This window comes from Carcharhinus amblyrhynchos, chromosome 21 (assembly GCF_965287045.1).
Source record: "Carcharhinus amblyrhynchos chromosome 21, sCarAmb.v2.hapA, whole genome shotgun sequence".
NCBI lineage: Eukaryota > Metazoa > Chordata > Chondrichthyes > Carcharhiniformes > Carcharhinidae > Carcharhinus > Carcharhinus amblyrhynchos.
In genome coordinates this window covers 6,720,449-6,748,299 of record NC_137344.1, presented here as the reverse complement: position 1 = coordinate 6,748,299, position 27,851 = coordinate 6,720,449, and the positions used below count along the sequence as shown (strand labels likewise).

General features: G+C 40.2%; 1 protein-coding gene across 6 annotated transcripts in view; it reads left to right on the top strand.

Moving 5' to 3' along the window:
- The window catches only part of helz (helicase with zinc finger), a 260,171-nt gene that overhangs the window by 179,356 nt on the left and 52,964 nt on the right, over positions 1-27,851 (top strand). For 5 of the 6 annotated variants that reach the window (XM_080209367.1, XM_080209363.1, XM_080209364.1 and 2 more), the window contains 2 exons: positions 13,965-14,016; positions 14,977-15,161. The exons of the other annotated variant lie outside the window; for it this stretch is intronic. In XM_080209367.1, coding sequence (XP_080065493.1) covers positions 13,965-14,016; positions 14,977-15,161 — 237 coding nt within the window. The remainder of the gene's footprint in view (positions 1-13,964; positions 14,017-14,976; positions 15,162-27,851) is intronic. 6 annotated transcript variants of the gene reach the window in all.

Below are 27,851 nucleotides of genomic sequence, written 5' to 3'. Positions count from 1 at the left end.
GCCACTCTCTGCCTTCTGCAGGCAAGCCAGTTCTGGATCCACAAGGCAACAGCCCCTTGGATCCCATGCCCTCTCACTTTCTCAAGAAGTCTCGCATGGGGGACCTTATCGAACGCCTTGCTGAAGTCCATATAAACCACATCCACTGCTCTTCCTTCGTCAATGTGTTAGTCACATTTTCAAAGAATTCAACCAGGCTCATAAGGCATGACCTGCCCTTGACAAAGCCATGCTGACTACTTTTGATCATACTAAACTTCTCTAAATGGTCATAAATCCTGTCCCTCAGGACCCTCTCCATCGATTTACCAACCTCTGATGTTAGACTCACTGGTCGGTAATTTCCTGGGCTATCCTGTTCCCTTTCTTGAATATAGGAATACACATCCGCATCCCTCCAATCCTCCGGAACCTCTCCTGTCTCCTTTGACGACGCAGAGATCATCACCAGGGGATCTGCAATCTCTTCCCTTGCCTTACACAGTAACCTGGGGTACATCTCATCCGGTCCTGGTGACTTATCTATCTTGATGCTATTCAAAATTTTCAACACATCCTCTTTCTTAATGTCCACATACTCAATCTTTTCAGTCTGCTGCACACCTGCAGTACAACCATCCAGATCATTTTCCACCGTGAATACTGAGGTAAAGTATTCATTGAGCACCTCTACCGGTTCCGCACAAACTTTTTCCCCCTTCACCTTTTTACAGGTCCTGTTCCTTCACATCTCATCCTTTTACTCTTCACACATTTGTAAAATGCCTTATAACACTGTGCTCTCTTCATGGTGTCTATGATCCAGGTGACCATTAAGCAATTAAATTGAAGAAATGTGAAATGAAGAGTGCAAGGACTGAGAAGGAAGGAGAAGTGAAGAATTGTTCAAATGTATATTCAATAGCAAATCAGATTTTTAAAAAAAGTGGAAAGAAATGTTGGAGTAAGAGCGAAAAAGCTCTCAAGAAAATGAAAACCTGAAGAAATGAGATTCCACATTGACAGTTAATTTTCTGTGCCAGAGAAATTGACTGTCATTAATTAACACTAAATGAGTATTTAAATTTGAGCCAGTGTGACCCTTTGCCAGAGCTCTGATGAAGGGTCATCCTGACTTGAAATGTTGGCTCTATTCTCTCTCTGCAGGTGCTGTCAGACCTGCTGAGATCGTCCGGTATTTTCTGTTTGTTTCACATTCCAGCTTCCGCAGTATTTTTCCTTTATTTAAATTTGATTTGACTTGATTTAACTTTCTCTAATGAGTTTCATGCTCACTTACAAATGCAGGAACTTCATGCTAATCAATGTATTTGAATGGTGAGGCAAACTGTGCAATCATCATGCTTATAAAGCTCGTACATCAACTTCTGGATTTCCACACGTAACCACATATCTGACCACACCTGATGCTGTGTGATTTTAGTGCTGTTATCCTCACTATTTAAAAAAAAAGTCCATTTATTAGTGTCACAAGTAGACTTACATTCACTCTGCAATAAGGTTACAGTGAAAATCCCCTAGTTGCCACGTTTCAACGCCTGCTCGGGTACACTGAGGGAGAATTTAGCATGGCCAGTTCACCTAATCTGCACATCTTTGGACTGTGGGAGGAAACCAGATTACCTGGAGGAAACCCACACAGACGTGGGGAGAATGTGCAAACTCCACACAGATAGTGACCCAAGCCAGGAATCGAATCTGTGTCCCTGGCGCTGTGAGGCAGCAGTGCAAGCCACTGTGCCGCTCCCATTATTACTATTATTTAATTATTGTTATTATTTTGTTAGCAAACCCTGGGGAAAGATGTTGCAAGATAGAGATCATTGTTCATACCTTACAGCTAAATGGTTTTCCAGGACCAATAATATTGAGAGTATTGTTATTCAATATTAATGATAATATTGGCTTTCATATACAATGCTTAAAATTTGAACACGAAAACTCAATTGTATTTATTGCCCATTTTAGCTCACAGCAATGCTTTCTTTTTAGAGTATTCTTGTACTGTTTATGAATCCTTCTAGTTATTTGCAACTCATTATTCTACTTTTCCCCTGTGTCCCAAGCTACTTAAGCTTTTATTCAATAAACTGGAACAATATAAGTTTTGGGCCCTTTAGAATGGGTTTTAAATGTTACAGAAGACACTTGATCCTGTAGTTACCACATCTGAATTTGTTAACACTTCACTGCATCAGCTGAGAATTCACACATTATTGGCTTCATGTTGGCCATCTTGTGATTGTTGAAGTGTGAGACTGAGAACTTAATTGGTTTGATGCAAGTACAAAACCAGCCAAAGTAATTTTGAAATAAAGTTCATTTAAGCAGGTTGTAACTAAAACTTAAGATGGAGATCTCTTAGACTTTTAGCATTATCTCTAGTTTTTCTGATACTATAGCTTATACAGGGCAAAGTATATTCATTTCCTAAATCACAACAGTGACTGTATTTCAAAAGTACTTGACTAGTTTTAAAGGACTTTGGAAAGTCCTGAGGTCATGAAAGGCACCATATAAATGCAACTGTTTCTCTCTCTTTTATTGTTTTCATCTGCTCATGTTCACACTAACATCAGTTCACGCAGTTGTTTGCATGGCAACATGTATGAATTATTCACTATGAGCAAAGAATTAATTATTAGAATACAGTGCAGAGTGTCCAAACTATTCCTTCCTGGTCATATTAAAGCCCCAGTTTGCTTTGCAGATGTTTGTAATGATGCTGTGCCTTTAAGAAATATATTTAGCACATTTCTTGGAGGGGTGTGTTTAAAATTGAGCTCTGTTTTGCAGGGTGTGGGTTGTTTAAAAAAACTTTTAACTTAGTAGCTGGGTGAACAAGAGAAGTACTCATTTTAGACATGCAGTGTTTGTTTCAGCGGAGTGAGTGCATTTAAGAACATAAGAACATAAGAAATAAGAGCAGGAGTAGGCCATCTAGCCCTTCGAGCCTGCCCCGCCATTCAATAAGATCATGGCTGATCTGTCGTGGCTCAGTTCCACATTCCCGCCCTCTCCCCATAACCCTTAATCCCCTCGCTTATCAAAAACCCATCAACCCGCGTCTTAAAAATATTTAGCGAGGCAGCCTCCACCACTTCAACGGGCAGAGAATTCCAGAGATTCACCACCCTTTGAGTGAAGAAGTTCCTCCTCAACTCCGTTCTAAAACCCCCCCCCCTTATCTTGAGGCTGTGCCCCCTAGTCCTACTGTCCTTTCTGAGCAGGAAGAGTCTCTCCACCTCTATCCTATCCATCCCATTCATCATCTTATACGTCTCAATGAGATCTCCCCTCATTCTTCTAAACTCTAACGAGTACAAGCCTAGTTTATTCAGCCTCTCCTCATAGCTCAACCCCCTCAACTCCGGTATCAGCCTAGTAAACCTCCTCTGCACTCCCTCCAAGGCCAAAATATCCTTGCGTAAGTACGGCGACCAAAACTGCACACAGTACTCCAGCTGCGGCCTCACCAATGCCCTATACAGCTGCAGCAAGACCTCCCTACTTTTATATTCAATCCCCCTCGCTATGAAGGCCAGCATCCCATTCGCCTTCCTTACTTGGGTTCCAGAGTAGATGCTTGATTTAGATTGATTGACGGGGCAGTGTAATGCCCTAAATGGGAGTAACTAAGCTTGCTGAAAGTGAAGAGCTGAGTTTAATTTTAAAATAATTTTCTGACAGGTTGAGTCAGGTCGAGCTCCACATTGATGATGGAATAATTAGTCAACAGTAAGCATGATCACCATGCTCACCCCCTTCCCAACTTTGGTTCAGGTTGGAGGTGGAGTAAACTGTATGCTAACAATGTCCTTCTTGAGATTAGTTAACTCAAAACACTAGAGTAAAGAATGATTCTTTCCTATTTTCTAAGGGTTGTGTTCAGTCACTTACAAGAAAAGCTCATGGATAGCAGCTGACAAGTATTACTATTTGCAATTGCTGGACTTGTGGGTTATTTAGGCCAGCATTTCAAATTTTGCAGTTGAACCTGATGGTGGCTGTGTAGAGGGAGCAGTAGCAATTTTTAGAAACTAGAAACTTTGGATAATATTTGAACTTCAGTGACCACATTTATAGATTTTTGAGTTCAATTAAAATGTATTTCCTTTTATTACAATTGTTGCTTTCAGTCATCTTAACAGTGATTAGTACTTAATTGGCAAGCAGAATATTAACTATTTCACTTGTTTCTTGGCCACTTGTTAAAACGGGTGCTAACTCATTTTAAGTTTTGTGGCCTAATGGGAGCATGCTAGCAACACTTACACCCCAAATGTTTCACAGCAGAGTTGGAATAAAAGCCAGTTAGGCAATGTGACTGAAACCATGGTCTAATGTTGTAGGGCTGGTTGAAAATGGAAAGAGATTTGATGCAGTAAAATAGAGACATAGCTGACAAAGTTGCCAGAACAGAGAGATTTATTGAAATGTACAATATAAATTTCAAAATCCATACACTGAGAAAAGGGCAAAGCCCTGGAGGTCAGCAATAAAAAGATTGATAATCAGGAGGGACGCAGAGTGCAGAGAGGACGTCGGCAGAATTCTTTCGTCTATGCTTGACTTTGTATGAGGTGTAGTTGTGGGACCCACCGAGGTGAGAATTAGTGAATTTGAAACAGGAGTTGACTGAAACATAGGTTAGGGTTTTTGGCAGTAATGGGGATGTGGTAGGAATGGCGTCAAATGATTTATTGGGTCTCCAGCTGCAAATTAGAAATTTGTCGTCATCAGCACCTTGGAAACGCAGGCCGTCCTTTAATTCAGAAATCTGTCCATTGTTAAGATTGCCTTTAAATTTAATGGCATCTCGAGCGCTACCAATCCTTGGCTGTATCGGTGTTCTCGTTCAATCTGAGATTTTTGCCCTGGTTGTTTGGATCACGTGACTTGACAATGGTTTTACAGTTTTTTTTGTTACCAGTGTTATCATCCTCCTGGAATTGATTCTGCTTTGCAGAATGGAAACCTACATGATGGGTACTGATGGGACAGATCTCTTTTTACACATTGCATTGGACCCATTATTAGTTTGACTTGAAGGAGGAAGAGTTCAAGCAAGCAGAGTGAGCTTCTCACTTGGTAATTGAACAGATATGTCATTTAGAAGCTCTAAAGGATTAATTTTATCCATGTTATCTTTAGAAATTGCTTTTAAAGCACATAAATTAGTCTGCTTCGTATACGTATATTTAATATTTATATGTTTACATACAAGTATTGATGAGTTTGAACTTGCTAAATTGTAGTACTTAGTTTCAGCGCTTTCTTCCTTTAAATGTGATTGCTGAGCTTTAAGAACGTGAACTGAATAAAGAAATGATTGATTCAGTAGCACTTGCGGACGTTTATAGATTTGTGTAACTAAGAGAATGGAGTTGACAAAAGCATTCTATCCAGAGAATGCCATCGCGATGACTCTTAACTTCGATGTGCTTTCTACATCTGAAAGCCTCATAAATCCAAACATCTAAAATTGTAATTATTTCTCAGTTGCTGAATATTACATTGCCCGTTCAAGTTAATAATGATTAACGTATAAATGCTTCTGTCACATTGCTCTTTAGCTGACCTTCACCAAAACTTGGCCCAGAGTCAGATGGTCACTTAGCACCCAGACAATAGTCTAGGTGACGTAGCTAAGCGTAGGAATGGAATGAAATTTTTGAGAATAGAACTTGCTTTTGATGTATCACGTAATATAAAGCCATGTCTTGTGACACCTTGATGCATAGCTTTGATTGTCTGTTTATTTAAATGAGTAATCATTGTAATGTAGTCTTCTTCACAGCAAATGCCCATTGGCTCAGAGTACAGAAGAGATTTCAGTTACAAGAAAGATGCTTTGCTTTACTTTGCCCACTGTTGCATGTGGCACTTGAGATTCACAATCTGTGGTCAGCCTACAAAAGTCGAAAGAAGATCTTTACCTCTCACCATCAGTAAAACCAGGAGTACTGTATTAGACATTGCAGCTAGTGGGAATTTCAATTGATTCAATTAATGGCTGCATTCTGATAGTGATAGCTTCCCCTTACCCCATGTATCTGTATCTTCTTTCTGCAATTACTTGCTGAACAGAATCCACCTAGTTGGTTACTGAGGATCTTCATATCTCCATTGTTGTTGAAGACCCAGTGCACAGCAAGACCACAGCAGTTTACACATACTGGTGAAGCATCATGGGTAACCCCAACAACTTTAACATTCAGATCCTAGCATTGAATTAATTGCACTACCTACTGTTCGTTGCTGCTATCACCATCAGTTTTGCGTTCTGTTATTTCTCCTTGGTATAAAATTGTATCATTCATACTTCTGCTCTAGTTTGTATTCGCTGCCTGTCGCCCTGTGTAATTCCCAGAGCACATATCTCTCCTTTGACTGCTTCTGTTCTTTGAAGATATTTATTATATTGCAGTGTTAGTGTAAGCCTACTTGTGACAATAATAAATAAACTTGTAGTAAACACGCTCGCTCGGATTTTACAGTTAACTGTGAAGCCACAGTGTTCTCTCCTGACCATCAAGCTGCCCAGAAAGATCTAGTAAGAAATCTCACAACAGGTTTATTTGGTAGTACAAGCTTTCAGAACGCTGCTGCTTCATCAGGTGAGTGATCAGGCAAACACTCATCTGATGAAGGAGCAGTGCTCCAACAGCTTGTGCTAACAAATAAACTTGTTGGACTTTAACCTGGTATTGTGAGACTTCTTACTGTGCCCACCCCAGCCCAACACCAGCATCCCCACATCAGAAAGATCTCATGATCTCTGTGGTATGGATTTCCTCCTTTCTTGATGTCAGTTCGAATCTGACGCTAAGTCAAGGAACTCTACAGGCATCAAGAAACAGTAATATCATTGAGCAGGGTAACCAGCCAGTCAATTATGTATTCTCAGATTGCAATCGCAGAAATAAATTATCCTTGATTTTTTAATTTATGTTTTTATTGAGTGCAAGCTAAATGATTGAATCATACACTTGGAATTATGATAGAAGCTGAAATACCATAAATAAAATTCTAAGAACAATTACTTTAAAAATGTGTGATTCCTTTTATCACGATGGAAAAAATTGACACTTGCAAATATAAAATCCATTTTCAGGGCCAGTGAGGGTGTTTAGGAGCAATTATGAACTTGGTAAGCTGTTTAAAAATCCTGTTTCACTCAGTTCAACAAGGTATAGCTTTTTCAGAAGTTTCTATCTTAAGTCTAATTGTGTAAAAGACAACAGTTCAGTGATGTCTACTTGGTTGTACTTAGATTGTAGTAATCAAGGCCCCCAAAGGAAAACATAGTCACTGGCAGCAAATTCTGGATTTCCATGTTTAAATTCCATGTGTGCAGATTCCAGAAGCTGTTGTCAGTTTCAGAGCAGTAATGATGTTGGACACAAAGTTTGCCAGCATTACTACCACAAAATCTGGGTCAGTGACTTTCCCATTCCTAGTAGCTGCAGCTGAACTAAGAGGCTGAGCTCTTCTGGGACTACAAGTCAGTGTAGCCTCTCTCATTAACTCAATAAACTTTGAAAAACCACATGGTCAACAAAGGCTAAATGAGCTTGTATTTTATTGCACGTTTCATTCTTTTGGGATGTCTAACAATTCCCTCTCATTCCTCTGCTCTCCCAAGAGTCAAGTCCAAGATGATAAATCTAATGGGGCATTCATAGCAGAAGGTCTTGAATTAGAGCCTCGCCAGGATTTAAGCATATAATCTAAACTGACATTTCAATGCAGAATTAAAGAGTTGCTGTACTTGGTTGAAATCTTCAACCCTGATGCGCCTTCTCTGTGCTCCAGTGGATGGGAGGCGGAATGTAGAATTGGAGAAGGAAGGAAGGGAGGTGCAAGGCTGTAAACAGGTTTTAAAGATGAGAAATTGAGTGATAGAGAGCCTACTGGTCACCAAAATTGGGGGAGTTGTGAACAACCATAGTGGGTGGGTCAGGTTGAAGGGGGGCATGCGGTCAGTGTCCTTTGGACAACTTAAGAGTTTGTGCAGTGTGAAATTGGAAAGTAGGAAGGAGGTTGTTGGAATAATCAAATATGATAGCTGTGCATGGTTCTGTTAAAATGAAGACATTGACAATGTAATGTGCTTAGTGGTAAAAACAAGGCTTCTTTCTTCCCAGTGCTCAGTTTAAAGGCATTTTGACCTCATCTAAGACTGTGAACTCATCCTTTGCCTGTTCATGATGTTACCAAGGGATAGGGTATGGATAAGATGATGATGCATACATCAAGGAGGAGATAGATATGTTTCTGATTTTTAAAAATAGGTGAAGAGGATATGGGGAACACATAAGGAGGTGGATTAAGACTAGGGAGAGATCAGATATGATCTGATTTGAATGGGGCAGAACAGGCTTGAAGGGCTGAATTTGCCTATTTCTGCTCCTGATTCCTGTGTTCCTGTAAGAAAGGGAAAATGAGGATAGATCCTTGATGGGCCTGGTAGGTGATGGTTTGCAGGTAGAGAGGAACGACCAATTGCTGAAGCAGCATTGACTTTTCACACATCTGAGCTGAACAACAGAGGAGAGTCAATGAATATGTATGATATGGTCATGTTCATCACCAAAGATGTGTGGGTTAGGTGGATTGGCCATGGTAAATTGCCCCTTGGTGTCAGGGGGCTAGCAGGGGGGTTACGGGGATAGGGCCTGGGTGGGATTGTGGTCGGTGCAGAATCGATGGGCCAAATGGCAGCCTCCTGCACTGTAGGGATTCTATGAAATCTATGTAATCAGATGTTTAAGGGAGTTGAGGGAGGACAAAAAGGAATAAGACACTATTATCACAGTTAGTCAGAATTTTACAGAACGAAAAGAGGCCCTTTGGCCCATCATGCAGTTGAAGGGATTGTCTTGCATAGCTTTCTCTCGGGTTGTTTTGATGCTATGAGATGGGTGAAAACTAAGATGAGAGTGGAGCTGGATGAGGTAATAGTTCAAGAGCCTAGAGAGGAAAATGTCATTAACAGTGATTGACAGACTGTATAGTTAATTTGAAGGTGAGTTTTTTGAATGTGGATGATGCTCGGTTTTGAAGGCTACCACCGGGACCACAGCAAAGGGAGCCATTGACAATGTCAGCCACCGCAAGGGCCAAGAGGACAAGTTCAGTAATGATAGAGCTGTGGATTGGGGTGAGAGGTCAGGAATGGTTGTTCACAATGCAGGCGTTGGGTCTTGGGCAGCACAATAGATAGCACTGCTGCCTCATAGCACCAGGGACCTGGGTTCAGTTCCCAGCTTGGGTCACAGTCTTTATGGAGTCTGCACGTTCTCCCAGTGTCTATGTGGGTTTCCTCCGAGTGCCCCGGTTTCCACCCATAGTCCAAGAGACGTGCTGGTTAGGTGTATTTTAGCCATGCTAAATTCTCCATCAGTGTATCTGAAAGGGTGCCTGTGTGTGGTGACTAGGGGATTTTCATGGTAACTTCATTGCAGTGGGAATGTAAGCCTACATGTGACTAATAAATAAACTTTAATTGAGGTATGATTTTGGAAGGAAAAATAGAAAAGAAACTGTAAAATGATAATATCTCAGGCCTTTGGGTGGATGTAAAATAATGAGAGGTTGTAGTCAGAGCTAAAAGCATCCATGAGTTCTTTGTGCTTGAAATTGGAGGAGCAAGACAAATGGCTTTCCAAAGATGTTTACTGTGGAGAGGAGGAGCCACATGTTACTCTAGGATCATTTTAGAATTGCAAGTATAAATGCTGAATCACTTCAAAACGCAGTGATTATTAGTTTGTTAAACATAGCAGCTGCTGGCAGGATCTCACAAACAATATATGAATGACCACATCCACTGTTTTCTGTGATGTAATAGGCGTATGTTTGGAGAGCATGCTGAACAAGCAGACTGTCTCATCAAGAACACAGCATAATTCCACCTGTACTCTTAGATTAGGATCTCAAACTCTTATAGGACTTCAATCGAGAAGCTGACTCAGATACTCCAAATAACCTGAACATTTGTGCAAAAAATAAATTCTGACAGAAAAGTTTGGAGACACAGGCATTTAAGAAAAAAGAATGTTCCACAGATTAGATCATTCTTCCTTGGTTTACAATTGGAGTATTAGGTCATCTGTTGAAGCTGTTCAAAATATACGCGCTTTGTTACTTCTGTTTGTATTAAGCATTTGAGCCTTTTTTAAATGCCAAACCTAATGTATCTTTCTAGTATTAAAGATTGTTGAGATGCCCTTTCCGTTTATTCCAGCTTGACCCTGTTTTGATGTCGTTGTGAGTGAAATTGGTTGAGACAGATTTAAAATTTTGTGCTTAAATATTTTGCTCTTGGAAAAAAGCAACAGGCTAAAGGGTTTCATTTGACAGTTTCTGGTCTGGATCTATTGCATCTTGGAGGAAGTGAAAGAGGTTTGATTAAACTGTAGATGTCTGTGCTTGGCAGAAATCATGCAGAGTCTTGTTGATTAGTTAATGAGCCAAAGAGTGTTGACTTTAAATACATCTAAATTTGACTGGAATCTGTCAGAAGCAATGACTTAAATAAACATAACTTAATGCTGAGCAGTTAATATTTATTATTTTACAGAACCTTCTCTACCCGAAGCAGTTAAAATAATAAATTGCCTTATGTAACACCTTTACAACCTCAAGGCATTCCAAAGTGCTTCACAGCCAATTAAGTACTTGAAGTGTAATCAATGCTGTAAATGTTGGAAATGTGCAGCCAACTTGCACAAGTTTTTGCAAGCAGCAGCGAGATAAATGACCAAGTAACCCATTTTCATGATATTGACTGAGGGATAAATGGCCAAGTCACTGGGGAGAAAACAATCGCCTCCTCTTTGAACATTGCCACGGAATCGTTCACTCCACCTGAGGAGGCAAACAGGCTTCGACCTATAATGTCATGAGCAGCTCCACCAGTATTTAATACTGGAACAGGTCAGCTGAGATATGTACTCAAGTCTCTGGAGTAGAGCTTGATACCACAATCATCTCAGTTGGAGGCAGAAGTACATTCGCTAATCCAAAACTATTCTATTTTAATCTTCGATCCCTTTGATGTGCATTCTCTTAGTTTCTGTTGTGGAGTTAATTCAGTTGTAATGCACAGGTTATTTAAAAGTTGGCCTCAATTTCTATCAGCCACACCTTAAGGGGTGAATGAGAGAAGGTCACACAGTTCCATGTTACATCTCAAGTACAAAGCACTTTTGCATTCCCATTGACTAACAACACTGCAATCTAGGTCCAGCATGAGGACCCACTTTATGGGTTTTTAAAAAAATGTTTCCAGAAGTTAGAGACATTTGGCTCTTTGGCCTATGTGCCAGTTCTTAGCCACAGGAATCCACAATTGATATCCCTGCTGCATTCTTACCCCATCACCTCTACCAGCTGAGCCACCCACTGTGACAAAGCATGACATGATCCAACAGCTTTTAGAAAGAAATTTCTCCTTGCCCTTCTTAATTTTTTGATAATGAATTACTCGTATTGCCTCATATTTTTGTCCCATGAACTGCCTTCAGAGTACAGTTGCTACTTAATGATAAGTTTTGTTTAAAATGAAAGTTGACACCATCTGAAAGAATGGCAGAACTTGTTTCTTGGCCATTGTTTCCTCTACCTGAGTGCCTCTGTACAGATGCTATTTTTTCAAAAATATTATTTGGACCGTAAAGGATCATTTCCAAGACCAATTCTCAGCTCTTTAACGGTAAGTAATGTTTATGTTGAACAGAGGACCAGCAGGTTAGCTTTCAGCTGACTTGAGTTGCAGATAACTTTTAGCATTGCAGTGATGATTGCTGATCATTCTGGTTTGCGACTTTATGCATAACTAAACCAATTATTTACAACTGAGCTAGGAACAGTGTCTTCACAGTTAGTATCACAGTGAAGCAGTCTGGAAATGGTATCCTCGCAGTCAGTTCTAGTTGAGATTTAATAGAATAGAATTATAGAATGATTGCTGCATCCATGTTGGCGCTGAGTAATTTGGCTAGTTTCAAAAGAATCCCAAAAAAGAACAGCCACCTGGGGGGCAGTCCAGAGGAGTCTGCATGTCATTAACCTGTGGCTCTTGGCAAGCATTGATGCTCGTATCTTGGGTTACAGTTTGCAGCCTGCTGCATTAGATATTTCGATAGAATTTGGGGTTCAGTGCTGTTTCCAGTGTAACTCATTAAACTCCACTGAGAAATCCTAACATTTTTAAAAAGACCTTGAAGGAGAACCTGGGTCTCTATTTAGCAAGCAAACATTTCTGCACTTTATCTGTGACCACGCACAGAACTAAACTCTGGGCATTTCCAAAAACTTTCTGTTGTGGTTCTAGCCGTTTAAGGGGAAGGTGTTTATTGAGGTAATATTGATTTAAAGTGGCAGATACCAGTTTTAGCAAAAGGGCATCAACCTGAAACGGTAACTTGATTTCTCTCTCTGCAGATGCCTCTTGACCCAAGTATTTCCAGAATTTATTTTTGTTTTTAATTCAAGTTTCCAGCTTCCACAGTATTTCCACCACACACACACACACACACACACACACACACACACACACACACACACACACACACACACACCCTCCCCCAACATGTAAGTTCGGGGGATTAGTCGGGTAAATATGTGAAGTTAGGGGGTCAGGGCCTGGGATGCTTTGTTGGAGCAGGCTATGGACAGCCAACTTTTGCACTGTCAGGAGTCTATGATTCTTGCACCAAGTAAAAGTGGTTCTATCAATATAAAAAGGCTTTTTATTAGCTAGTTTTTCCTACATAATCCAAATAGTTAACTTTTTTGGAACCTGAAGATTAAATGTGATTTTGATTTGATTTATTATTGTCACATGAATTGGTATACAGTGAAAAATATTGTTTCTTGCGCACTATACTGAGAAAGCATATCGTTCATAGAGAAGGAAAGGAGATGGTGCCGAATCTAATGTTACAGTCATAGCTAAGGTGTAGAGAAAGATCAACTTAATGCGAGGTAGATCCATTCAAAAGTCTAGCGGCAGCAGGAAAGAAGCTGTTCTTGAGTCAGTTGGTATGCGTCCTCAGACTTTGACTTGCTACTGAATGTATTTTACAAGCCTATTGAAAGCAATGTCATAAGTACGTTTTGCTCTTTAGTTTAGAGTTCAGACTCTGCCTGTTATTTGAAAGATCAAAGAAATTGTCTGCTTTTACTCCCTAATGGCTGCAGAACTGTAATTGCAGGTACTCTTTTGATCTGAAAAAGACCTTTATGAATGCCTTGGAAAACTCAGGTCAACATTTGAATCTTCCGTGAGGATGATGTGGATTTGTAGCCCATTCCAAATTCAGATCTGCTCCTATTAATATCAAATAAATTTCAATATTGCACTGTTTCATCTGATCACTGAAAATGCATGTAAAAACTGGGCACAAAAAGCAATGTGGCTGCCCACAATCTGGTTGTCACTTTTTGAATTTATTAATCATAACAAGGTATGCGAGAGAGAAAGAAGATGCACCTCACTGAATTGAAGAATTCGACAAAGTGCTAAGATAAGAGAATAATTTACACTTGCAATTTTTACACAGTGGTTGTTGCGAAGGGTACTTTAATTCCATGGCAGCCTTTGCAAGTTGGATTCACATTTTACGTTTGCAGTGCCTCGTATCTCCTATATCAATAGCTAAGTACTTAATTTTTTAGCCTGAGCGCAAAATTTGCCAATTTCTAGAGTGCATTTGATGGCATTGCAAGAGACTACATTTAATCCAGATTCCGCAAATAGATGATTCTTAATTCTCCCTGTCATACAAATGTACATAACAGCTCTGAAAAGTACAACTCCAGAATTGCATGGGACAAAATCCACTTACAGAACTGCTACGAAATGGTTTTATAAAAACCGCTCTTTATGAAGTGGATTTTACTCTTAACCTCATAATATTGATTGTGACCTTTCCGTATTGTATTATTTGTAGAATAAAGGTCACCATCACACCCAGGGCGACCACTTTCCAACCGATGGATTTGGTAAGTTAATCTTGAATGGTTATCGTCTTTTCATAACAAAACATAAATCCATCAAAAAAAAATTGAATCCTTCTCTAAGTTTCAAACCAGGCATTCAAAACTGAGATTTGTTTGGTTTCAACAATCCACTAGTTAGAAATCTGAAGGGCAGGCACGATGGCACAGTGGTTAGCACTGCTGCTTCACAGCTTCAGGGACCTGGGTTCAATTCCTGGCTCGGGTCATTGTCTGTGTGGAGTTTGCACATTCTCCTCGTGTCTGCATGGGTTTCCTCTGGGTGCTCCAGTTTCCCCTCTCAGTCCAAAGATGTGCAGGTTAGGTTGATGGGCCATGCTAAAAAATTGCCCCTTAGTGTCCTGAGATGCATAGGTTAGAGGGATTAGTGGGTAAAATATGTAGTGATATAGGGTGGGGTCTGGTTGGGATTGTGGTCAGTGCAGACTTGATGGGCTGAATGGCCTCTTTCTCCACTATGAGGTTTCTATGATTCTAAAGATAAAAAACTGCCTGATGGTGTTCACAATCTTTATGTGGAAACAGTTATGTAGTAGGTTGCATTATCTTCACCTCCCATGCAGGGTGGAGAGAGACAGGAATTTTGCTTTCACTGATGGATATGAGTTTCTTATTCTGCTGTCAGTTATTGCTGATCAACTAATGAACTGAGTGTTGCAAACTTGTTCATTTTAATGTCATTGTCTTCTGTAACCTTGGCTTGTTGCTTCAGACTTGAACAGCAGGTATCATATGCATCTTCCATATTTTGTGAATGCCAATAATGCATTAAATCACTACATATAAAGCTTGTGAACACTTTGCCCTCTTCCTGCAGGGCTGTCGTAGACAACAGGAAGGTGAAGAAACGTAGATAATGTGAAGGCGAGGAAAATAAGATTAAGTGAGATTTTATGTTTTCGCTGACCGTCCAGAATTAATCTATTTGAATTTAATGTTTTTCAGTTCAACCCAATCCTACAGTATTAATTGGGAATCCCATCAGAGCCTATACTCCACCTCTTGGTCCTCATCCTTCCCTTGGTAAATCTCCAAGCCCTGTCCAACGGATAGATCCACACACTGGTACTAGCATCCTATATGTGCCTGCTGTCTATGGTGGAAACATGGTGATGTCTGTGCCTTTGCCAGTAAGTTTTTTTTAAACGTATGGATCATATGGCTTTGTAATCAAAATGTGATTTATTCTTCTTTCTCGTTCCTCAATTTTACTTTTTGTTGAATTAATCTCAAACTCCACCAGTTGTCAGAGCATGGGTAGTACAGCATTCTCATCTTAAAATATTTATGTAGTGATCATTTGGTTGGGTAAATAGGGTGTATATGTCTGAAACGAGGATATATTTTATTCAAACACTGTTTAAAAATCTAGTCAGTGTTGATCCTCATTTTAGATTCCTGACACGTAGCCTTGGAAAGAGTGGTGATTGACAGTTTCTTTGAATTGATTTGAGCTGAGACCACCAGAGATGTGAAAGGTGGCACATTGTTGCAGACTGCTGTGTAGAGCTGTCAATGGTGCTATCAGTAGGAAGCAGTACAGATGAATTCTGAGCCTCAAGTAAGGGAGGACTAGAAATGGAGCCTGAGGATTATTCTGAAAAGCATGTCTTGTGGCAGGCATGAGGATGGATTGAATTGTTAAGCACGCCCAAATGAATTTCTGAAAAGTGCATTTCATGTTAAAGCATGAAATGAATAGGATGAAAATTAATTATACAGTTACCCATTGAGGTGTTCTATTAAATCGTATTTTCAATTTTATTGATGCCTTCATTTTATATAGTATGCTAAAATAGATAAATGACTTGAGCCATTAAAATTGTCTTTCACCTCTCTTCCAAAAATATTGCTGTCCACTAAAGAGACTTGGGTAAGATAATTTACAATAGCTCCAATTATAGAATAGATTTGCAGTTTTTCCCAGAGCTTTAAGCCCCCAAAATGGACACTAATACTGATTCGAAAATGCCCTTTGGAAGTCTGATTCTTGACCCCAAAGATTTTTTACCACATACAGTGCTTTATTTGGGGGCCTGCATATGTCCACACTGGATCGATTAGAGCGCACAGGCAAGGGTGATGCAAGCTGGGACAGAAGCAGCAGCATTTTAGATGAGTGAAGGTGGAAATTGGGAGGCTGTCCAGGCGGGGAGGAGAGGAAGAGGGTTTCAGTAACAGGTGAGCTGAGGAAGTTACGAAGATTGGCAATGAATGAGGAGCAGTTGCAAATGGATGTTATCTTAGAAGGGGAAAAATGGGCTGTGAGTTTTGAGGGATATAAGGAAGTGATTAGAGATGGAAATACAGAGGCCTTGTGACATGGCACTGTCGTGAGAGGGTAACCGCAAGTATGGACAGGACAGTTTACTGAAACAAGAGGCTGAGGGGAGACAGAAGAGGAGTAAACGTGGAAAAGAGGACAAGAGCAATTCAATTAGAGTGAAATCCTTGAGAATCTGCTTGATGCAGAAGTTGAAGGGAAAGCAGTGGTCTTATTGATAATTTTGTCAGGCAAGGGAGAGATGAATGGGATGGGATACGGTGAGGTCCTCAAAGGAGAATGTGTAGGGCAACAGGCCAAGGTGAGATTTGGTAACAAAGATTTCGCAACCAATGCACATGATTTGAGTCAAGAGTGTCAGCAAGGTCTGTTACCATAATATATGACATAGGAGCAGAATTAGGCCACTCAGCCCATCGAGTCTGCTCCGCCATGGCTGATATTTTTCTCATCCCCGTTCTCTTGCTTTTTCCCCATAACATCTGATCCCCTTATTAATCAAGAACCTATCTATCTCTGCCTTAAAGACACTCAATGACCTGGCCTCCACAGCCTCTGCGGCAAAGAATTCCCAGATTCATCACTGCCTGAAGAAATTCCTGTTCATCTCTGTTTTAAAGGATCGTCCCTTTAGTCTGAAGTCTGAAGCCCTCTGGTTCTAGTTTTTCCTACAAGTGGAAACATCCTCTCTATGTCCACTCTATCCAGGCCTCGCAGTACCCTGTAAGTTTCAATAAGATCCCCTCTCATACTTGTAAACTCCAACGAGTACCGACCCAGAGTGTTCAAGTGTTCCTCATACAACAAGCTCTTCATTCCAGGGATCATTCTTGTGAACTTTCTCTGGACCCTTTCCAAGACCAGCTCATCTTTCCTTAGATATGGAGTCCAAACTGCTCACAATACTCCAAATGGGATCTGAACAGAGCCTTATACAGCCTCAGACGTACATCCCACCTTTTGTTTTCTAGCCCTCTCGACATGAATGCTAATATTACAAATGCCTTCCTAACTGCTGATTGGACCTGCATGTTAATCTTAAGAGAATCTTGAACAATGACTTCCAAGTCCCTTTGTGCTTCTGATCTCCTAAGCATTTCCCCATTTAGAAAATAGTCTATGCCTCCATTCCTCCTTCCAAAGTGCACAACCTCACACTTTTCCACAGTGTATTCCATCTGTCACTTCTTTACCCAGTCTCCCATCCAATAGTGCTCTGCCATATATGTACGTATTCCAGCAGGAACACCTCAGGCTGTTTTATATTCCACTTCAGCTTGCCCATTGACGCATACAGATTATATTTTAACCAGTGAGTTAATCCTGGTGCTTCTCTAACCTGTGCATTTATACAGAGGTTCCCATTAATGGTGTATCAACTATCTACTATCAACTTTGGCCAATAACTGTAGCTCATGAGTAGAAGCAGTGGAAAATATTTATTTGAATTAGAGTTGATTTGTTTTATGGTTGTAATTTCAGTGAAGTGCATCAGCTTGATTTTACTTAAGAAAAGGGATAATTGTCCTCGGAGAAGGGATAATTACCATGGGGATAGAATTGTCATTCTTTTTCCAAGTTGTTCTCCACAGGAATGATGAGGTCTGCTTTAACAAAAAAAAAGATTCCTGTGGGGTGCTGACTTCATTCTCTGGCAGATTTCCTTCAGCACCAGTATTAAACCTTGATTTTCTACACTTGCTTTGGTACCTTAATGTCGGATTATCAAATTATTAAGCACTTATTGGTATCTTGTGCCCAGATCCCCTGTGATCTGGACGGCAACAACTGAAACACGTTTCAGTGATACCCATAAGAGGCAGAAGGCCATCCAAGACTTCATGAGCATTGACTTGGCTTTCAGAAATGTAAGTTCTACGGAACCATTTGTATTGTAATTTATAATTGTAGCCGAGGGAATATAAACTGTCAACAAATTGCTTTATAAATGATTGAATGGATTTGGACCTTTAAAGAAAGCACCACATGAGCTGTAGGATAATAAGCTACTCTTGAATGTCATCTGTATTCCTGAATTCTGGAGCAAAATTAGCCCAAATATTTTAGATTTTTCTGAAGCATTTGAACAAAGCTACAGGCTGATGCATCGACTCAAAGTCAAGTAGAAAATCTTTCTAAAATAAGCAAAATTGCCTTTGAGTATTGCAGAGCCTGGTTCTTTCAACAGCAGGCTACCTTTACACTGATGTAGTGTGGCAGGTCTTATCTGAAAAACTGAAAAATGAAGTGACATGGTGTAATGCCAGAATATTCATGCTGGAATGGTTTATTAAAGTAGTGCACAGAGGAATTGCTGCAGCAAATGTTTGAAGCTTTTTGAATTTTAGACTTAGTGGAAGTGTAGTTTAATTTTAGGAACATGGAAAATAGGAGTAGGCCCTTCGAGCCTGCTGCGCCACGCAGTATGATCATCACTGATTCTCTATGTCAACACCATACTCCTATGCTCTCCCCATCACGCCATACCCCAGCACCTCCCTTGAGCTGCTGAGTCACATTGGGTAGAGGATGTTGGAAGCCCTCATACAAATATTGCACCCTGAGGGCAACTGTAGACCAAACCAGGTAAGGACGATAGTGAACCAGATGGGTTTTTAGAGTTATCAACAATGGTTTCACAGTCATCATTAGATCTTTAAATTCAGATTTTTACTGAATTCAAATATCACCATTTGCCTTGGTGGTATTTGAACCCAAGTCCCCAGAGCATTACCCTGGGTCTCTGGATTACCAGTCTGGCGACAATATCACTATGCCACTGCTGCTTCTGTGACTCCTGCTTTAACAGATGCGTTTAGACTCCTTCGAGCAAGGGTCACTAGCTAGCATTCACAATTAGAGGGCCTCCCTAACCTACTTAACACGGGGGCCGATAATATACATTCTGCTGTCCTAACTCATTCCACCCCTACCCAAGGATTGAATTTAAGTTGTATTTGCCTAGACTGCTCAGTGTCACGTCAGAATATGAATATACCCACTGATAATTTTCAATTTCTTGCTCAACCACAGATAAGCAAGAAGGCACAGATTTGCGTGTTGTCTGATACTATTAAATATTTCTCTTTCTTATGCCATTCATGGGATGGATGGATTACTGAAAAAGATTACTTATTGCCCATTCCTAATTTCCCTTGATAAAGTGGGTCAATTCCCCTGATAGTACAGCAGTTCATTGATCAAGGCGGCGGCAGATAGATTAGTGGCAAATCTGTTTTTGGTGGTAATGGCCAGCACAGTTAGATAGCTGCCTGCTTCACACCATGAAATCTGTTACATCTGCTTGAACAAACAGCCAAGACTTCAGTTTCACATCTCAGCCAGAAGATAACTCCTTTGACAAACCAGTGCTTCCTCAGTCCTGCAGTGTAAGCCTAGGTTATGTAAAGTTTAGTAAAGTGTTAAAATGTTTTTAATTCATATCCTTGGAATTTTATGGAATCTGATGATTCTGGTTCCAGTAAGGTGTGTGAAATGCCATCACTTAAGCAGAAGAATTTGGAACATCTACAATTTTGAGCATTCATTATGTCAGCATTGACTGTCCTGATTTGGAATAGATCACATATAGGATAAAACTTCCCCTACTTCTCGGTAATGTGTGGAAAATACCTGAAAAGAACAATTTAGAAAGACGTTCCTGCTCTTGAACCAGTTCGGCAGAATGTAACTGCCAGGTTTGTGCTGTGGACTCGTGCACGTTCAGTGCTGGGAGGAGATTGCTCAAACTCATTTCACAAAGCACCGTCATTGCCAGCAAACACTGGGTACTTGAGTACTTGAGTTCCATCAGCATGTGCTGAACTTGAAGCCAGGTGTTGGTACCTGTGCCCTTGCGTTGCAACTCATTGTACAATAGAAACTGAGTGATAAATTGTACAGCAAATCTGAAAAGCTCTTGAAATGTATCATAATTTGTTACATGAGTACATGGTTATTCAAGTTTATACCATTTAACTGAATATAGGCACTATTTTGTGAGAGGAAGGACAGTTGATGTACATTTGAAGAAGTTGTATATTATTTTGCAGAGAAAATTATAGATAGCTCTGGTTGATACGTATCTCAATCTATCACAGATCCAGTTTTAAATGGAATTATTAATGTACTTCTTACAATCACTTTCTAGTGCAGTCCAGCTGGAATGAGAAGATAAAAAGCAGTAATGGTTTTGGATACAATACTAATCTATAGAGATCGGAACAGTGCCAAGCTTTGCTCCCTACTCTGTCTTGAGATTTCTAATTGTAACTGGAGCTGTAGTGGAGATGCCACAGTCACCTTCTTTTGGCCAGATGAATGTGGCAGTTAATAAAACACAAGAAATTCTGAGCTTTTATTAAAAGAGACCTGAGTATAATAGGCACAAAATTTGATAAACTTTTAGAAAATACTGGCTTAGCCTCAGTTGCAGTATTGACCAGTTCTGGGCCATACACTTTAGGGAGAATATATTGGCTTTGGAGAGTGTACTGAAGAGATATACCAGGATGATTCCAAGATGAGAATATTTTTAAATTAATTTTTGGGATGTGGGTATTATTGGCAAGGCCAGCATTTATTCGAGGGAGCAGCACGGTGGCACATTGGTTAGCACTGCTGTCTCACAGTGCCAAGGACACCGATTCGATTCCTGGCTTGGGTCGTTGTTTGTGTGGAGTTTGCACGTTCTCGCCGTGTCTGCGTGGGTTTCCTCCCACAGTCTGAAAGATGTACTGGTTGGGTGCATTGACCCGAACAGGCGCCGGAGTGTGGCGACCAGGGGAATTTCGTAGTAACTTCATTGCATTGTTAATGTAAGCCTTACTTCTGTACTTCTGACAAATAAACTTTATTCCCCATCCCTAACTGCCCTGAAGGAGGTAGTGGTGAGCTGCCACCTCGGACAGTTGCAATCCATCTGGACTGGAGAATAGGCAGAGGAGACTTATCAGAATGCTGCCTGTGCTGGAAGGGAAGATTGAATAGGCTGGGGCTTTTTTCCTTGAAGCAACAAAGATTCACGGGACCTGTATAAAATTGAGGGGCTTGGATTGGGTCGATAGGCACTTTATCCATTTGTAGAGGGGACAATTACAGTGGGCATAGATTTAAGAATAAAGAAAATTACAGCCCTTTGGCCCTCCAAGCCTGCACAGACGATGCTGCCCAACTTCACTGAAACCCCCTACCCTTCCAGGGACCATATCCCTCTATTTCCATCTTATCCATGTAATTGTCAAGATGCCCCTTAAAAGCCACTACCGTATCTGCTTCCACTACCTCCCCCAGCAATGAGTCCCAGGCACCCACTGCTGTCTGTGTAAAAAAAAATTTGCCTCGTTCATTTCCTTTAAACCTTGCCCCTCGCATCTTAAACCTGTGCCCCCTAGTAATTGACTCTTCCACCCTGGAAAGAGCTTCTGACTATCTACTCTGTCTATGTCTGTCATAATCTCGTAGACTTCTATCAGGTCTCCCCTTAACCTCCGACGCTCCAGTGAGAACAAACCAAGTTTCTCCAACCTCTCCTCATAGCTAATGCCCTCTATACCAGGTAACATCCTGGTAAATCTTTTCTGTACCCTCTCCAAAGCCTCCACATCCTTCTGGTAGTATTGCGACCAGAATTGAACACTATTCTATTAAGGTAAGATGTAAGTGGCTAAGAGGGGAGTGGAGGAGAAACGTCTTTTCTTAAGGGGTGGTGGGTATTTGGAACTCGTTGCCTGAGAAAGTGATAGAGTCAGAGACTCCTATAACGTTTAAGATGATTTTAGAAATTCACTTGCACTGCCATAACTCCAGGGCTATGGGCCAAATGCTGGAAAATGGGATTGGTGTGACTGTGTGAATATGAGAAGCCGAATGTTGTACTCCTGATCAGTAAATGTTTAAGAGCATGCTGTAGGTACGCCCATAGTGCTGTTAGAGAAGGGAGCTTGAAGATTTTGATTCATCAACAGCGAGGGAGCGTTCCAAGTTTGGATTGTTAATAGCTAAGAGAGGAGCTTGCTGATGGTGATGTTCCCATGTGCCTGATGCTCTTGTTCTTCTAGATAGTGGCAGTCAAGGTTTTGGAAGACACTATCGAAGAAGTCTTGATGATTGCAGTGACATGGGTAGATTGACCAAATTCGTGTTGATTCTTTTGCAGCAGAGACTAAAAGGAGGTTTCATTGAAGCATTTCAAATCGTGAAGGGTTTAGCGTAGATAAAGAGAAACTGTTTCCAGTGGCTGAAGGGCTGATAATCAGAGGACACAGATTTATGGCGATTGGCAGAAGAACTACAGGTGATATGAAAAGCATTTATCATGCAAAATGGTGGTTAAGGCCTGAAATGCACCATCTGATAGGATAGTGGATGCAGATTCAGTAATAGCTTCCAAAGAATAATTGTTGACGCACTTGATGCAGGGGAGTAAGACTCACTGGATCACTCTTCACGAGAGTCGGTGTGGACTCCATGGGCTGAATGGCCTCTTTCTGTGCTGTACTGTGCTATAATTGAACTGAACTTGTGATGGGAAGTGGGAGAAAAGATCATTGGGGGTTCCCACTAGTTGCTATCATCTGATAAGCCCCCATTTCTAACTGGAAATTCATGGGCTTGGGATTGGATGGGGAAATAACGCGACTCCATTGTCAGGCACATCACCAGTCCACCACCCTGCTAATGCTCAGAATAGAGAATGGCTTCGTTGGTGAGATAACACAACTGAATAGATTCTATAAAGTTATTCACTGTTAGGATTTAGGAGCATCAGAAACAGAATGGAAAGACAGCTAAGAAGCGTTCTGAATTTAGCAGTTCTTAATATTGCGGAGTAACTGAGATGAATAATTTTTTTAAATGAGTGGGAGAGAAAATTTGAGCTTTCTGATGGTTTGCTAGGTTGTTTGTAGCGTCAGGATGTTATCAATACTGGTTTCAGTTGGTCCAGTATTGTCTCCCTCCTGGTTCTGAATGTGTTAAAATATGAAGAAATTCCCAGTGTTGAGAATATTGTCGAAATGAGATATAATGCTTCAGTAGAACAGTCTTTACGTCATGCATTTAAACTATCTGTATTTGAAATACAACTTCTGATGCAGTTCAGTACCAGTGCAGAGAAGCTCAAAAAGTTTCAAATATGGAAATACCAAGATTAATTATATGGTTGACTGATCTATCTATCTTTTGTAGACAAGGTTAATACATTGACTTTTTGAAATTTTTCAGCCCATTTGTTTTAGTATCACAGTGAATTTATTAAAGAAAGCTGTGCAGTTTATCACTTCATTGCTAACGTAAATCATATTTTTATCTGGTCCAGAGCAGAAATCAAATTGCATGAAAAGCCTGGCGTAGACAGAAATTAACAAAAATAACACTCCTGCAAAGATGTGGGAAGGTAGTGAAATTCGGGAAGACGTGTGAGTGAGGGAGCTGAGATAATTCCAAATGGCAAACTCATGAAGTGCTCAGTCCTCCACTCCACACACTTCTTACCCCACTCTCCTTCCCCACCAACATGCTCTCTCTTCAGTCTCTCCTTCCCCACATCCTCTGGTTTGCTCTCTCCTCCTCCATATATTCTTGGTCACCCTCTCCTGCCCCGCATGCTCTTGTTCACTCTTTCTCTCAATTGTAGGAATATTGGTAATACCACACCCAAGAATTCATAATTTGAGTGGCTTTGGTGCAAAATCTTGAAATTGTGTATGGTTATTTCATTTGCAACGCCTGGGTAAACCATCCTCGTTATGCCATGTATGCCTTGCCTTAGTGGGAGATTCATACCAAAAGTGCAATTGAAATATTTGTGTCGTTTCTGTCCTGTTACTAAATAAAGTCACACCAGTGAGATACCTATAATTGAACATTCATTTTTGATGATTTTTCCAATTTCATTCACCATAAAAGCAGAGTTAGTAAGAAGTGACAGTCTCTTAATGTCAGGGAATTGAAAGGGGTTCCTTCTAGAAGAGAGATTAGTGTTTTATCAAGAATAATTTGAGGAACTGTCATTACATTTGACTTGGCCTGAGCCTGCTTCAATGTGAAGCTTAGTACAAAAAAAAAGTACGAATTGTTGGGTCTCAGCACTGACTCCCTTAACTTTGCACCACATCTCCCAATCGCAAACAAAAGTATAGAGAGATATGACTTGAAATTAGTGATAGACAACACAAGCACAGATGATAAGATCCAAATAGCTTCTCCTGTCATCTTGACAAAATTGAAGAGCTTTAAACTGTAATTGGATTTCTGTTTCATCTTATAACAAGTCTTTGGAGAAATGGTAAAGAGGAGAGAACACAGTTACCAGAAAACTAAAATAAATCAGTTCAAAAGATGAATCCTACTGGACTCTAAATGTTAACTCTGTTTCTGTCTCCACAGATGCTGCCAGACGCACTGAATTTTTATAGCATTTAGTTTGCTATTATATAAACACAATTGCAAACAATGAATAATCTCATTGAGACTGACCAGGACCAGCTCTCAAATTATTCAATAAGTCTTGTTTATAGGGAGATATTTTCTCAGACTGTTGGGCAGGACTTTATGTTCAAAGATGGAACAGGCTTCATAACACTTGCAATCTGGATCCACATAGGAGGCAAGAGGCAGAGGGTGGATAATGGCAATAGGACTGGACTCCGGGAAATGAGATGAGAGAAAGAAGCAGTGGATTTAAAAGCACTATGTACAGCAAGTAACATGACATGCATAATAATGTGTGTAAGCCTCACTCCTTATTTACTGACTTGAGAGAACAAAAAGTTGTGACGTGAATGTCACTTTCTTCTCATGACAGACAACATCAAAGGTTGCGATTATCAGAGGAAAAAGCATTTGTTAAATTTTATATTTCCCTGCCCACATCTGAGCTTGTAAAAAAGATGATAGTGATGCATTGTGAAAGTTGTCATCATCATTTTATTTCTCTGCACAAAAAGAAAAAAGCTTCCAATACCAGTTACTTAAGTGCTCAACTAGAATTACCAGGGGGTGATCAAGTCTGCATTTTCACTCCTGTGTAATGTCAGTTGTGCTTTTCCATCCAGCCAGAGCATTTTGTTGAAATGGTAGTTAATTTTGCTACTGAAAGTGTAATCTCACTGATGTTTTAATGTTCACAGCTGAAGTGCATAGTTTCATCATCTCTGCTGTTTGAGTTCATGAAAACAGGAGAATTTTATTTGTGTTTTTAAACACACTGTCCTAACTTCAAAGAAGGGTTAAATGTAATTGTGCAGAATATATATGGAATGATATACTGAATACACAGCAGAACTGGCACAAAAGCACATTTTTCTCAATAGGTGCAGTGCCAATCTGTAATTCCACAGACAATGCTCCAAGTAGCTGCTGCTAACCTTGGCTTTATCAGTGAGAAAATCAAGGATGAGATGTAAAGGAGATTCATTCTTTAGTACTTCAGCTCTCTCTCCCTTTCATCAAACGTGCTGCCTCTACTCACCTGTTTGGCAAATTCGTGTGTGGGTGCAAAATTTATTTTCCGTGAGTTTATACTCATGCCCTGTGCTCCTAACATCCTAAATTTCAAACCATGTAGGCCTTTTTAAAAAAAACTTTGTTATTCATGTAGTTCAGTGAAGTTTGCATTAGCCTACTTCTCAAGGGATATTGAAATTTAGTTTTTAACCTGACTTAGAATTATTTCCACCTTTCTTCAGTTCTGTAGAAACATAGAAAATAGGGGCAGGAGTGGGCCATTCAGTCCTTCAAGTCTGCTCCACCATTTATTATGATCATGGCTGATATAGCCTGACCCTGTACATCCCCCCCGCTTCCCCTGATATATTCTTTGATCCCCTTCACCCCAGGAGCTACATCTAACTCGTCTTGAAAACATAGTGTTTTGACCTTAACTGCTTTCTGCAGTAGCGAATTTCATAGGCTGACCACACTGGGGGAAGAAATGTCTCCTCATCACAGTGGGGTCATTAACTGTTTCTCTCCATAGATGCTGCCAAACCTGTTGAGTTTATTTACTGTTTTCTGTTTTAATGTCATTCTCCTCAAACTAGTTCGAGAGTTGGATCGTCAAGCAGTGGGAGTGTGCTACGCAATAGGCTGGTACATTGTGATCCAATTCAATCTAATTAAGCGTGGATGCTCCCCAACATGGAGACCTTATGCTTCATTTGAGCCACTGCTAAATCTACATAAGCAACCTAGGAAATCTAGTTTATTAATTAAGATGATTTGATAGGAAACAATCATTTATATTATCAGTGGCTCCTTCAGCTGATTTGCTCTGATGGTTCACATAAAAAAAACCTGTATAATGAAAGAAACTCGATCATGTTTTACTTGTACTAATGTTAGTCTGATTGAACTATGGCTTCATGTAACTATTTTTTTCATCCTGATGGCATTGGTCCCATTCCAAATAGTCACAATCCACATACTTTAGTAATTTGTGGTGAAAATGCTTCTCCACAATAGACTCACTGTCCTGAATGTCTATAACATGTACTGATGATTAATTCCAGATCATTGACTTGAACTAATTGAATCCTAAAGTTTTAGCTGTCGTTGGTATGCTAAAATCATCTCTACAGCAGTTAAACTTTCATTGCCAAATACCACCGAAACTTCTTCCATCCTAATCTAACTTAACTAAAATCCCGCTATTTTATTTCTGATACCCTTGCAATAACATAAAGGCATTTTAAGGGTGTATATATAATCTTTCAATATTTATAACACAGAAATAGGCTATTCAACTCCCAACTATTCACCTCCCAACCTTGTCATCATTAATGTTTCACAGGAATCTCTTTCCATTCCTCTTCATTCAACCCCATTCGCGTAACCATATATTCCTTTCTCCCTCGTGTTTATCTAGCTTCTCCTTAAATGCTTCTGTGCTATTTAATTCCAACTAAGCCTTGTGGTAGCAAGTTCCACATTCACACCTAAGAAATTTCTTTTATTGGGTTTATTAGATATCTGATATCTTCTAATTTTGGCCACACCATTAGTGGAAACAACATTGTCATGCCTTTCATAATCTTAAAGTCTTCTATGAAGTTATCCCTCAGCTTTCTCCTCTCTAGAGAAAAGAGCTGCAGCCTGATCAATCTTTCCTGATAAATATAACTTATTGGTTCTGGTATCATGCTTTTAAATGTTCTTTTGCAGCTTCCCCAGTGCCTCCAGGGCACACGGAGATCAGACCTTTTTTGAAACTTGTTTATGGGATGAGGGTGTTGCTAGCTGGGTCAGCATTTACTTCCCATGCGTATTTGCCCTTGAACAAAGTGGCTTGCTAGGCCATTTCAGAGGGGATTTAAGGGTCAACCACATTGCATTGGTCTGGAGTCGCATGTAGGCCAGATAAGGGCAGATTTCCTTCCCTAAGGACATTAAGTGAACCAAATGAATTTTTATGAAGATTGATAGTGGTTTCACAGTCATCATTAGCTTTAATTCAAATCCCATCATTTTCTCTGGTGGGGTTTGGTGGGATTACCCTGGGTTTCTGGATTATTGTTCTGGTGATAATACCACTGTG